This window comes from Oryx dammah, unplaced genomic scaffold (assembly GCF_014754425.2).
Source record: "Oryx dammah isolate SB20612 unplaced genomic scaffold, SCBI_Odam_1.1 HiC_scaffold_19, whole genome shotgun sequence".
In the NCBI taxonomy this organism is placed as follows: Eukaryota; Metazoa; Chordata; class Mammalia; order Artiodactyla; family Bovidae; genus Oryx; species Oryx dammah.
In genome coordinates this window covers 15,685,836-15,699,188 of record NW_024070203.1, presented here as the reverse complement: position 1 = coordinate 15,699,188, position 13,353 = coordinate 15,685,836, and the positions used below count along the sequence as shown (strand labels likewise).

The following is a 13,353-nucleotide window of genomic DNA, read 5'->3' as shown; positions in this document are numbered from 1 at the left end:
TGACAAGAGGCCCCGGGGGATGTTTATGGCCCAAGGGACCAGCCCTGGCCCCCTGGGTGTGGGGCTGTGTGAAGGCTCCCCGAGTCCTGCTCCATCCAGCCATCCTTCCCTTCCACTACTTCAGGAAGGAGGGCTGACGGGGGAGGGCTCGGGAGACTGAGGACCCCGTGACATGCAGAGACCGCTGTCACCACTCCTGTCCCCAGGGACTTCTGAGGGGCTATTAGCAACAGCTGCCCCAAGAAGACGCTTCCTGCCAGGAACCCCAGAGGCACGTGGGCAGAGGGCTGTGGCCCTCAGACCGTGAACTCAAGGACCCAGGAAGGCAAGCCTGGGTCCTGCCCGTCTAGCCACCGGCCTATAGCGGCGAGAGGCAGGGTCTTGTGTGCAAGCGGCCACTTCAGCGGGAGTCGTTTCTGTGTGAGCATGGCAGCCATGCGAAGCCACAGAAATGGTTCTGTGTCTGGGCCCACAAGGCCACTGCTGACGTCCTAGAAATTTATCCGGAAAAAGTCAATTGGGAAGAGCAAACAACCCACTACTACAAGTCTGAGGGAGCCAACGCTCCTGCTCTGGACAAGATGAACCCTGCCGCCATCTGGCGGGACAGTGGGTGCCCCAGGGCTCGAGGAGCGGAAGCACCCAGCATGTGTCAGTTACCAGAAACCTCTCCTCCTTCTCCAGCCAGCGCTGGTCCTCCTCCATCTCCTGCTGCTGCCGGATCAGCCGCTCCTCCATCAGGTGTGTGGGCAGCGCCTGCCCGAGGCCGCGCAGGTCCAGCACCGCCGAGTCCTGGGGGGAGGGGGGGCAGGGGTTGAGGAGGGTCACTCTCAGGAGTCCATGTATGGTGCTCTTACTTTTTTTCTGTGTGTTTTTCCAAAAAAAATTGAGCAGAGCAGCAAGGGTGGTAGAAATAGGCTCTCTTAAGCTCTGCTTGTGGGAGCCGCTTTTCCTTGGGCTTCCAGTTAACATGGGTGACACAACTTTAACAGGTATACAACTGTTCTCTTGCAGGGATATCTTTAAAGAAGTAATCCAAGATGTGTGCAAAGAATGCATCATTAAACAGAGCAAAAAAAAAGTGGAAACGATCTGGAAGTAAAACAATGGGAGGAGGGTTAAATGTGACACATGCATGTTATGAAGTGTAAGGCATGTTTACTCCAAGGAAAAGAACATGAATAGCAGACAACTACAGACGTTCTTGGATTCAAAGAAGTGTTTTCCAGTATCACAGGAATGGTTCTTGGTTTCACCAGGAAAACTTAGTAAAAATTAACACGGGCAGCTGAGCTGGAGGCTCTGTCTGTCCACTGGCCTCATGTAGGGCTCTGGTTTTCAAATGAATGGACTAATGATGGTAGCATCTCTTTATCTTTTAGTTAAAAAGATTCACAGACCCAGAGAGCATCTGATCTTAGAATCAGGTCATCTAAATCAAGAAATCTTAGGATTCAGAATGAAAGGTGCCTTGGGTACAGCCTCATCAATTAACAGGGCAAAGCCCAAGGACATCCAATTTACCTCCACGCTGGGCTGCCACATGGATATCTCCTGTGGTCTGTGATTCCACGAATCTGTTTGGTCCAAGAGAGATGCCTGACCTGGGTAGATGCTGCCAGCCATGGCTGTGACTCCATGTGGGCCAGGGTAGCCAGAGACCTGTGGATGAGCGAAGTGGCTAGGTCACGCTCTGACACAGTGTGGCTTCTGCACAGTCCAGCTTCCAGGTGACAGGAAGTAACTAAGACTGCAGAGGACAGTGTGGCAGCAGAGAAACGGCTCCCCAAAGATGTCCAAGGCCTGATCCCTGGGACCTGTGAACACCTTACTCGGCAAAGGGATTGCACAGACGTGATTATAAGTCAGGACTCCTGGGACGGGGAGGTTGCTCTGGACTATCCCAGTGGACCCAAGGAGATCATAAGGTCCCTAAAATGCAAGTGGGAAGCAGCAGGGAAAAGAAAAGCGGGTGTGACTACTGAAGAAGGGTCAGAGAGATACTGGAGTTTGAAAGATGGAAGAAGGGAGGTCATGAGTCAGGAGTGCAGGTACCTCTAGAAGCCAGTAAAGCAAGGAAATGGACTCTCAACTATGGCCTCGAGAAAGGTCATCTGTTAGCTTAGACGGCCAGTGCAAATGTACAGTAGGAAAGCACACATTCTCTACTTAGCACACTTATTACAATGCTGAGCGCAGACCATCCTCAGATGCAGAAGCAACAGGAGGCCAGAAACACGGCTAAGCTGTCGCTCTATAGGCCCCTTCCTGCCCAGCTCACCGTGACGCCCCCAGCGAAGAAGAAACAAGACCCCCGCAGGCCTGTCCTCTCATGAACCAGGGCAGGTGGTGGGAAAGACACGGCTGCACAGTCTGACAGTGATGGTGCGGGCAGAGAAAGAGCGTTTAGTTGGATGTGGAGAAAAATGGCAAGGCAGAAAGGAAGTAGGAGGCGTTTCTCTGTACGGTTCTCACCCAGTCAAAAGAAGGAGAGAGAAAGGAATCAGAGTTTGCTTCCCTAACTCATCAGGCTGCTTCTGGATGGCAGGACTGTCAGCTACTTTTTAATGAGATGAAGTGCAGTCAAGTCTGTATTTCCAAACATCAACACACCTTTCAGTGATCTCTAGGCGCTGATTTATACCAAAATTCCATACTGATGACACACAGTAAACTTTTAAATAACTTATATAGACAGCTCTCACAGTTTATTTGAATATTTTAATCAAAAAATATTTTACTAAACATGAAATGCTATTATCAGTTACTATGTTTCAGTCAGAAGGGATATATTACTGCCAGAGAACTTTTAGGAATTTTCACAGCAAAGAGATTTCAAACCATCTAAGGCAGTTTTTCTATATAACTCCCAACCATGCGAAAGAATCAAATGAGCCTTTCAAGGCAAAAATGCTTGCGGGAAATGCCTTATCACTGTTCCTATCAAGGTGAGGAAACCTGGCGCTTGGCAGAGAATTGTTCATCTGTTTGATGACAAAGATACACGTGTTAATTTATCAGTATCAGTATGTATAATGTTACTTCTCCACTCTGAATGAGAAGAACAAAAGAACACGTCTTGCACCTGGAATGGATGCATACCTGGTAGTGATTGGCCTGTACCATGTGCTGTGGGCTGGGATAAAATCCTTCACTGGACCTCGGACTGGGATAACCAGGTCTGCTGGGCTGTGGACAGATCAACAGAGCATCATATGAATAGCGTTTTGATTGTTTTGGTGAATCTGCCTTTTCTTAAAAACAATAGAAAAAAAAAATTTTCTCTAAGAGCTTAGCTGGAAAGAATGATATAGGGTGTGAAGACATTTCATTGGGGTAACAGTCTTCTCAACAAATAATGCTGGACATCAGGATACCACATGTGAAAATGAATCTGGATCCTGTCCACACCACATACACAGAAATTCATTCTAATGGATCATATCTCTAAACCTAAGAGCTAAAACGATAGAACTCTTTGAAGAAGGCGGCTCAGGGGTAAAGCTTTGTGACCCTAAAGTGACAGTGAAAGTCACTTAATCACATGTGACCCTTTGTGACCCCATGGACTAAACAGTCCATGGAGTTCTCCAGGACAGAACACTGGAGTGAGTAGCCTTTCCCTGCTCCAGGAGATCTTCCCAACCAGGGACTGAACCCAGGTCTCCTGTGTTGCAAGTGGATTCTTTTTGTTTTTTTTTGCAAGTGGATTCTTTACCAACTGAGCCACCAGGGAAGCCCTTTGTGGCCCTGGGTTAGGCAATGGACACCAAAAGCTAGTCAACAAATGAAGAAAAGATAAACTGAACTTGGTCAGAATTAAAAACTTTCACATTATAAATAATGAGGTTAAGAAAGTGAAAAGACCACTCATGAATGGAAGAAAGCTAGTGGGATCTTAGTTCTCTGACCAGGGATTGAGCATGCCAGGTCCTAACCACTGGACTGCCAGGGAATTCCCACAGAGTAATTTTTTAATCTTTTTGAGCCACAAAGTAACTGGATCACTTAGGTTCGACTGTGTAGGGGGACCTAGTCATGAATAAACACAAGGGAAGGGGTAAGTTCACACAATAAAATAAATTTTCATTAACAGGCAGTGGGGTAGTCTGCTGACCCATGTTAAAGGCTAGAACAATTTCTGATTACAGAAAAGAGCCTCAAAATATACACTTTGAAAATGTCCTAAAGAAAGAAATATGAGGCTATTTAAAATTTTAAGCTGGCTTCACCTTTGTTCTGTAATACAAGGAAGCCCAACTACCTCCACCTCCACCCATGAACTTATTTAATAGCAGAGCTTTCAAAACTCAGTCACATGAAAATTATTAAAAATCATAGAGATTGAGATACAAAGTCACGTTTAGATGGAAAAGGTTCTTCAATTCTGTGAGTTTTAAGGGACTGCTGTATCATTGGTGCTCATCACCAACCACACAGAGTTCCTCACACTTCTGGAACCAAAACACGTGCTGTGAACACACAATCTCATCTGGTTGTCCCAACACCCCTAAGAGGCAGGGAACACTGGTACCCCCATCGCAAAGATGAAGTACCCCCATTGCAAAGATGAAGTACCCCCACTGCAAAGATGAAGAGAGTGAGGCCGGGAACCAGCAGAGAACCTGCTTGGTCATCTGAGCCACTTGTGAGTAGATCCACTTGACTTCTGGGCCTGAGAAATGAACTCCGAGGCTCTCCAGTGCCAAACCATTCAACAGTTGTGGCTGAGAAAACAGGCAAACCTGTATACACGCAGGAGCCTGTGGAGGCCGCAGGACCTGGGGTTCATAGCTTTCTAGTGGGGACCTAGGGATTCTGTTGTTGCTAAATGAGAGACAGAGAAATGTTCTGCTCTCGTCACTAACTGGCTCAGAGAGACCCCTCAGAATAAATAAAGCACATGGCCCTCCTTCCCTGGGCCTCAGTTCTCCCATTGGTGGAGGAAGTCAGACTACAGAACCCTTCACCTCTAAAGTTCTGAAGAACTTGGTCAATTAACCTGCATTTACTCTAAATGTGTAATAATACTTCCTGTTACACAGTTTAAAACAATGACCAAGAAAAAAAATGGGTACAATATTTAATAGCACTTTGTGTTAAAACAGATTTCTGAACACTTTTCAAAAAGGGAATGAATTGTCAGAGTTCTTTTAATATATTTTTAGTTCATCAAATGTCAAATAGCAGTTAGCCATTAACTGCAAAAAAGCCTTTTATGTATACTGTCCAGAAAATGATCTGAACCGGATTATTCTCTGCAAACAAGCTGGTGTGTGAAAACACCATCCTGTCCATGGCAAAAGGAGGACAAAGAATCCTGACCTGAGGGGAACGATCAAGGGCCTCCCAGCCCCAGCATGGCTGTGCAGCGCAGAGGCCTGGCCACTGGCTGCAGGCTGGGAGGACGGAGGACAGGGCTGGGATTCTGCTGACCGACCTCAACAAGCGGATGCAACGCACTGCCTGCTCCACAGACAACTCAGCCGCTGGCCACAGGCGAGAAAAGGCAGAAAATGTGCTCCAGGTTCTCAGCAGAAGAAAACCAAACCCCAAAGGACAGAGTCAGGTGGAAGCAGACTCCTCTCAAAACAAAGCAAACTGTAAAGCATTTATGGCTTAGGTCCCCAACTTCTGCAAAGAGAAACCCCCGAGCCAGGCGTGCTCCTTTCAGCCTGACGATGGGGGCGGGGGGGTTGTGGCATGGTGGGGGTCAGGGAGTTGGGAGGTCACATCGAATCCAATCATCCATGGCTTCAAACAGCTGGAGGCTGCAGCACAGATTAGGAAAATGAGTGCACAGGAGGGTGGTACTCAGAGAAGCAAATAAGAAACCAAAGTTGCAGTGCTGACTCTTAGAATAACCTGTTGTTTGTTTTTCTCCACACAGATAGCACGCAGCTGCCTACACCAAACCCTCAAGAGTCAGCAGGAGGAATGCCAAGGTGGGGTGGGGGCCTCGCTACCTTGGGCGGCGCTTCATCGGACCCTCCGGAGTCCCAGGATGCGGTGACCTGCCTTCTGGACTCCATCCTCATGCGCTCTTCTTGCTGGACCTTCTCTTCCTCCAGGATTGTGCTGGGGAGACAACACAGGGTGTGAGGGAGCTGCTGCCAGGAGCTGGAACACTCGGGATCCGCCCTGCCACCAGGAGCCCCAATGAGAAAGGGAGAGGGGATAGGGTTTCCAGCTTCCCAGAAGGACTCCAGAGAAGCCTGGATGCAAAGGGCAGGTCCGCTTACAACCACAGCCCAGGTAAGGAAAGACAGCTGGCTGGGAAGGGAGAAGCTGAAAAACCAGAGCGGAGCCAGGATGGACGGTCTGGACGCCCGGCTCCCTTCAGCGGGACTGTTTCCCAGAGCAAGCCCCACGGAGGCACCACATCAGCGCTGTAGGAGACACGCCCCAAACGGTCCGGACTACCTTCCTGCCAGCTTTCACTTTAACCAGCACTTCGTCTCATCAGGAAGAAAGGAAACTCTTCTGAAATTCCTGCTGCCTTCACACACGCAGCTCGGCACCGGGTCTTGTGGCTGCTCACCCACCAGGCAGCTCAGGGCTCGGCGCCCAGGCGCCAGCACCCCCCCAACCCCAACCCGGGCCAGCAGGGACCTCGGTCCTCCGGGCGCAGAAAGCTGCCCCCACCCACCGCCCCACAGCTGCATACTGAGGCTGCTTCAGTCCCAGCCTCCCAGGGAGGCGTCCGTGAGAGAGTGAGGTCAGCTGCCCCAGAGCCTCCCCTTCTAATCTGGGAATCGCTTGTTTGCAGAAGACGCTCTGGCTGCCGGAGGCAAGGGCAGGCAGCTTCTCACGCAGCTATAGCAGGAGAAGATGCACAATCCATCTCCCGACCACCCTGAGTCAGCAAGCCCTCACTAAACATGGGAGGCTTTTTTTTTTTTTTAAAGGGAAGGGAATGTTTTCCTCAATAACCACATCAGCACTTAGAGAAAAGCGAAATTTAGTCAGAAAAGCCCATCCCCTCTTCAAAATATGATTTCGGTTTCCTTCCCACTCCATGTAGATGATCATGGCTGAGAAAACAACACAAAGCTTTTAAACGACAAGGCAGGACCGGTGGCACCCTCAAGGCAGTGCGCTGTGCCCGAGTGCCAGCACCGTGGGGACCTGGCGCAGATCCCATGATTCATGGGTCAAAATGTGCCGTGTATGCCTGTCTGAGAGGCTGTGGCCCCCACTGCACTGAGAACTGCCCGTTCCCACGCGCCCAGGGTGAGCACGGACCCTGGATCACACTGCTGCAGTGACGATGGGACGGCGGGCACTGAAGCCAGCACGGGCCGAGTGTGCGCATGGGCTGCCAAGGAAGACGGCGCACCTCAGGCCCACTCCTCACAGGGGACACGGGCAGGCCAATGGGAGCAGGGGTCCATCGGCCTGAGAGAGGGGACCCTCCGATCACGAGCACCCTGTTCTCAATCACCTGACCCTCAAAATAACTAACAGACCCCAAACCAGAATTTCCAAAATTTCTATAGTGTTACACAACTGAAAAGTCCCAAAAATCAAAACAAAAACTTCCTCAAATTGTTAAAATACAGGCAAGCTGTGAGAAAGCCAAGTGTGACATATTTTTAAAGGCAATGGGAACTCTACTTCAAACAGCCCCCATGAAGGCACTTTAACTCATATGGCCTGTCTTCTGAACTGGGTCACCCTGACCTGAAGGTGACTGCCCCCCACAAACACCTCCAAATGGATCACGGGAGGCCCTTGCCGTCGGGAGGCCCCTCGGGCTCCCCCAACCCCGGCCCTTGCACCCACACTCACGGTGCCCCTCTTCTCTGACCCACTGACTCCCTTCTGAGTCCTCCTTCTCAATCCTTCATCACCTGCTACACTGGACACGAACGCAGGGGTAACCAGGCAGCCTCACAGCCAAGATAACATGTCAAACTGTTTCTGAGAAGAAGTAATCTGTTGCTTAGAGCAGCTCAGAATATAAATAACTCATAACGAATCTGGTTTTACAAGGGGAAGACTCTTCCATAGATGGAGTAAGAGTGCCCATGGACACATTTCTGAGCTTTTCTCTTTACAGTCACTGAGGAACCCAGAGCAAAAAAAGTGGAATGCGCAGAGTGTCAAGGAGGTCAAATTTAAACATATTTTCCCAAACTACAAATATTTTTAGTAGCAATGCATTCCATTTGAGAGCTTTTAGCTGCCTAATGTGAACTGGCAATGAGCCCGCATGGTTCTTCCTGGGTCGGTGGTTTCTAAGTCTCAAACCCTCCGAGAGAGAAAGCAATAGAAGATAGTAAGACTTCTCATTTAATAAACATTAGAGCATGTGGTAATCATTCTTTGTTTTATCCATGAGCCTTATCTAGAAAGAGAATTGGGCAGAGAGGGAAAAAACTATTTAACGTGAGTTTTGTTTTTACCTTCCTTACTTTAGGAAAAAAAGTCAAACAAGTCATCAGCTCAGAGTCAAAGGACATGAACATGTGAAAGCACGCTCTGATTCCGGCAGCAGCACCCCTGGGAACCCGGCCTCCCAGGCTCCGCAAGCTGCTGTGGAGAGGTTTCCCAGGATGTGACTTCATGTCTAAGGTATTTTCATGGAGAGCAAGAAAGAGGTCTCACAGCTTCTTCGTTTCCACCACGAAGTGGAGATACTAAAGCAAATCTCCAGTGCAAGCTTTCAAGTGGACGGGGTGACCGGTCCTGAGGGGGTGACCAGCTGCTCCCACCATCCCAGTAGAAGGGACAGAGCTGGGAGCTGGGTAACCACAGGCAACCGGGCCATCTCAACTTGTGTCCTTGTGTATAAAGAACAACGACACTGTCCGTCCCATTCACTGTTAGGATGGAGAAATAAAGTAGGGGAAGGAAGCCAGTAGGACATTTCAGTAAATGCTATCTAGTTCTGTACTTTAACATGCCTTGGGTTTTTTTTTTTAATCTATTTCATTTCTGCAGTGTTTTTCCTGATAGCAATTATACTGCTATTCTTTCCTTTGACACCACATTTCTTCTATGCTTAAATAACTTAAAAAAATAAAAGAAAAAAGATTGTACTTTGATCACCTAAACATAGTGATTTTATGATGACATCACAAAATTTGCTTTGGATAGAAAATCAGTCTGGATTCATAGCTACTTAGGCTAATCTGGAAAATACCCAGAGAAAGAGCAGCAAGAAACCGAAGGGGCGGGGGGGGGAAGCCAAGAGGGAAATGGCTTGTTTTAGCAAGTTCATGGGAATACCAGTTTTGAAACATGATCTCTTATAATTACCCAACACTGCCTCACCACAAAGGAATGGGACTGACCTTTCAACAAGCACTCCCCCCAACCCCCGCCCAGGGATCTTTGCAGAAAACAAGTCTGGAGGCCTGAGACGAGGCTGGGATGGTGGGACGGTGTCTCTGCAGCCACAGTAACCTCGGTGCTGCAGCACAGGGTTCTCCCCTCCTTCCCTTATGCACTTCTGCTTGGCTACGGTGTCACACATCTCAAAGTTATTTTTAGGTTATTTCTACTAGAATCTTACTTTAAAATGGTGGCCTCTCTGGTATTTTGGGCAAGTTGGAGAAGCTCCTATGTGACCCCTCCTCTTGCAGACTAGGACAGAAGAGACAACCTAGGCAACAACTAGGGCCTGAGACAGCACTGAGCAGTCAGGCTCTGGGGGAGGGATGCCAGGAGCAAAGCATAGCACTGGGCAAGGTCCCACTTTGATGGCCACTGGCCAAAAAGCTGGCAGCCATCCTACTGGTTTGAAGAACCAGAGGACTGAGTTTGGGTCACTGCAGCTGGTGGAAAATGAGGGGGAAATGCCAGGAAGAAGAAAGCCAAGGAGGGGGTACTTCAAATTCTGAGTATAAATTCTGCCTGAATCACTTGCTAACCCCTGTACCATGCACATACATACAGGGCAGGCTCCAGGCGGCCCAGTGGAGACTGAACGCAGCTGAATTGAGACTGGAGCTCATAGAACGGAGAGAGCTTTCAATTGAGACCTGCTTAGTTAGCTGCCTGCTAAATCAACCAACCAACCAGTCTTCAGAGGAATGACATTGAATCCAGAGTTGCCAAAACTTATCAGCCACAAGTCCAGGGCATAATCTAAAACCACTTGATACACAAACACGCAAAATGTAATCCAGTCTCAAGAGGAAGAGAAATCTAAAGGAAGCTGACTCCAGTGGTGACTCAGAAATTGGAATTAGCAAGCAAGGACTTCAAAGAGCTGTTATTTTCAAGGACATATAGGAAAATTCGTTCATAGTTGGTGAAAAGATAGGAAATGTCAACAGTTAAATAGAAACTATAACAAAGAGTCAAATGAGAATTCCATAACGAAAACCAGAATATCTGAAATAAAATCTCCATGGGACTGGATGATCAGTAGGACGGAGATGAGAGGAGTCAGGGAGACTAAGGATAAATATATCAACAAAACTTATCCGGTCTGAGGGACTTAGAGAAAAAAGACTGGGGGAAAAGCACATCCTAGTTATAAACTGGTAAAAACCAAAGATAGAGAGCAGATCATGGAAGCAGCCAGAAAAAAATGACACATGACATAAGATGAAGAATAAACGGAAAGGCCAGTGACTTCTTGGAAGACAGTAAAAGGAAGCTTTAAGGTGCTGAAAGGGGAAAAAAAAAAAAAGGAAAAATGCCATCAATTCAGAGTTCTGTATACAGTGAAATGAAGCTCAATTCATTTTCAGATAAAAAAAAACACCACCACCCCAAACTAACCAACAGGTTCACAACACAAGAAATGCTAAAGAAGTTCTTCAATAGATAATTCAAGAAAGGTCTTTAGGTAGGGAAGAACAAAGAGCACTGTTTGGGGTTAAATACAAGATTACCCCCTTACTTTCCTTAAAATGCTATTTAAAACACAAAGTGGAATCTTACGAGATTACTAACATATATGAATATATATGATCTATTTAAAACACAAAGTGGAATCTTATGAGATTACTAACATATATGAATATATATGACATCTAGAGCAAAAGGATTGAGGCAGTAATTTTAAGTGAAATACAAAGATTAAGTCTAAGTAGACAGCATCATCAACTCAACGGACAAGAGTCTGAGCAAGCTCCAGGAGATGGCAAAAGGCAGGGAAACCTGGCGTGCTGCAGTCCATGGGGTTGCAAAGAGTCAGACACGACTGAGCGACTGAACAAGAAGATGGTGAAAAGTTAAAGATGTATGGTTTAATGCTTAGAGCAATCACTAAAGTCTGACAAAAATGGTATTTCTAAAGTGCAAGTTTGGGGGGGTGGTTAAACGAGAGGAAGAGGTGCAGAAGGTAAGCCCGTGGCTTCGCAGCACCAGCCCCCTTCCCCGAGAACGGACTGGGTGCCCCAGGGGCTGTTGCATCCTCCAGTCTAGGTGAGGTGCCCGGGGACTGGGGACCCACACGGAGCCAGCGCTGCTCCCGTCGGTCCCGGAGCCCCTGCACCCACCTTGCCTGCCCACCCCCTTAACCTGCAGCCACTGGTCCTCCACTGTCCAGACGGGAGGGCAGCTGTCCACGTCTGCTCCACTCTTTCTCCAAGCTTTCAGGGAGAACCCTGAAGACGACATTCGGGGAAAGGGGATTAGGAACAGAGAGAGAACTGTGCCAGAAACAGGGGTGAAGAGAGGAGTGATGGCAGCTGCCTGGCGAGTGTGAGGATTTTGCTGTGGGCGCCGGGGGTGGCCTTCGGATGGTAACTGGCAAACGTGTGGATTCCAGCTGCAGGGGGAGGTTCATCCAAAGTTCTCTTACAAACAAGACAAGATGGGGAACCCAAAAGAATGAGAAGGAGTGCAGGGGCGGGGCAGCCAGCGATGCCCCTAGTGGGGAGGGGCCACCCCGGGGTAGAGACTAGGACACTGGTTCTGGGCTGGGGAGAAGAGGGCTGGGGTCTTGCACCCACCCTGTGTTGGCTGCATGATCCAGGCAAGTCACAGGGTGTTTTGAGCCTTGAGTGAAAAGGGCAACAGTATCTCATCCTTGAGAATTACTGTGAGACCAGCAAGGTAAATGGTCTGTGAAGCCATGTAAGTACAAAGGGTTAACTTTTACGAAATTTAAGTTTAAATCTCCCTAGAAATTTGTTTACTTCATGCAAAACCAAGGTGCGTAGCAGAAGGTAAAGCAAAGCCACACCTGTAAAGGTGTGAACATCAGGGTCTGGGGTCCCCACAGGGAAGGAACAGGTATGAGGTAATTTTTCATGGAAAACAGTTTAAATTTTTCATTAAGTTCCTATTAAATTTATATATACCATTTATTTTTTGTTACTGGGAAGGCTAAGGCCCCAAACATTTTACATTGTAAATACAGGAATAATTGAAAAACAGGCTACTCTTATAGATAAGATTGAGACCAGCAAGATGGCAACGAGAAGGAAAATGCTGATATGATGACTAAGGGGGAATTCAGACACCACCTTTGAGAGGAATTTTGGGAGCAGATACAAAACCACCTAAAAAATACAGTGAAGAAGCACAAGTAATCTCATGTTATTAGTCAAACCTAGAGTTTTTAATCTAGAGTTCACATTTTAGGATAAATGAAGAATCAGAAAGGATTAAAAAAAAAAACGCCCATAGAAAATGTCCATAAGATATCTACAAAATGTCAAAAAGATGTGCCTTGCATTTTGCTATCTGGACAATAATAGCAACCACTTTTAAATGTGAATAATTAGCTTTTTTAAAAACAGCAATGGATCATTTTCTGTGCCCAAGACTTCCAGGTCCCCTGTGGATCTTCAGATGAAGCTTTGTTTTCATTATTACTTACCAAGTGTGTGTGCACACCACAAGCATGAAAACTAAATGCATTTTAGATGACTTTATCTAGTCCTGGAGTGTAGGTAGGACTCGTGATTCCACTCTTCCAGGAAGTCTAAGTCGCTCACCCAAGGTCATGTGTGTGCGCTCAGTCGCTTCAGTCATGTCCGACTCTTTGTGACCCTATGGACTGTAGCCCCCCAGGCTCCTCTGTCTACAGGGATTCTCTAGGCAAGAATACTGGAGTGGGTTGCCATGCCTTCCTCCAAGTCAAACAGATTTCTCAAAGGCCAGTTTTGTATGATAAAGTTAAGAAGCAAACACGACACTATCAAGTTGCAACAACACAGACACAACAGCCAGCACTGCCGCAGACCCAAGCTGAAGGCGAGGCTCTGAACAGGGCAAGGACTCAGCAGGTAAGCACAGGCCCTGGCTGACGCGTGCTGGGTGGCCTGCCTCCAGCTGCCACAGGGCCCCTGGGAAACTCAGCCTCACGGAAACTGACAACACTGCTCCCAGGGACTCTGGGACCACAGAGGGCCACAGCGGCCAAACGCAGCACACACAAGATGG

At 47.8% G+C, this 13,353-nt stretch overlaps 1 protein-coding gene and 1 long non-coding RNA gene across 24 annotated transcripts in view; one reads left to right on the top strand and one right to left on the bottom strand.

Moving 5' to 3' along the window:
* Nucleotides 1-13,353, bottom strand: part of PTK2 (protein tyrosine kinase 2) — a 170,760-nt gene that overhangs the window by 18,199 nt on the left and 139,208 nt on the right. For 16 of the 23 annotated variants that reach the window (XM_040261719.1, XM_040261714.1, XM_040261725.1 and 13 more), the window contains 4 exons: nucleotides 5,967-6,078; nucleotides 3,103-3,189; nucleotides 1,525-1,662; nucleotides 661-792 (listed from right to left, as the gene is read on the bottom strand). In XM_040261719.1, coding sequence (XP_040117653.1) covers nucleotides 661-792; nucleotides 1,525-1,662; nucleotides 3,103-3,189; nucleotides 5,967-6,078 — 469 coding nt within the window. The other 7 variants (XM_040261728.1, XM_040261729.1, XM_040261731.1 and 4 more) reach the window with 4 other exon arrangements.
* LOC120878855 lies at nucleotides 6,076-9,178 on the top strand. The gene is made up of 2 exons (XR_005724633.1): nucleotides 6,076-6,255; nucleotides 8,423-9,178. It is a non-coding gene; the product is annotated as an uncharacterized LOC120878855 (long non-coding RNA).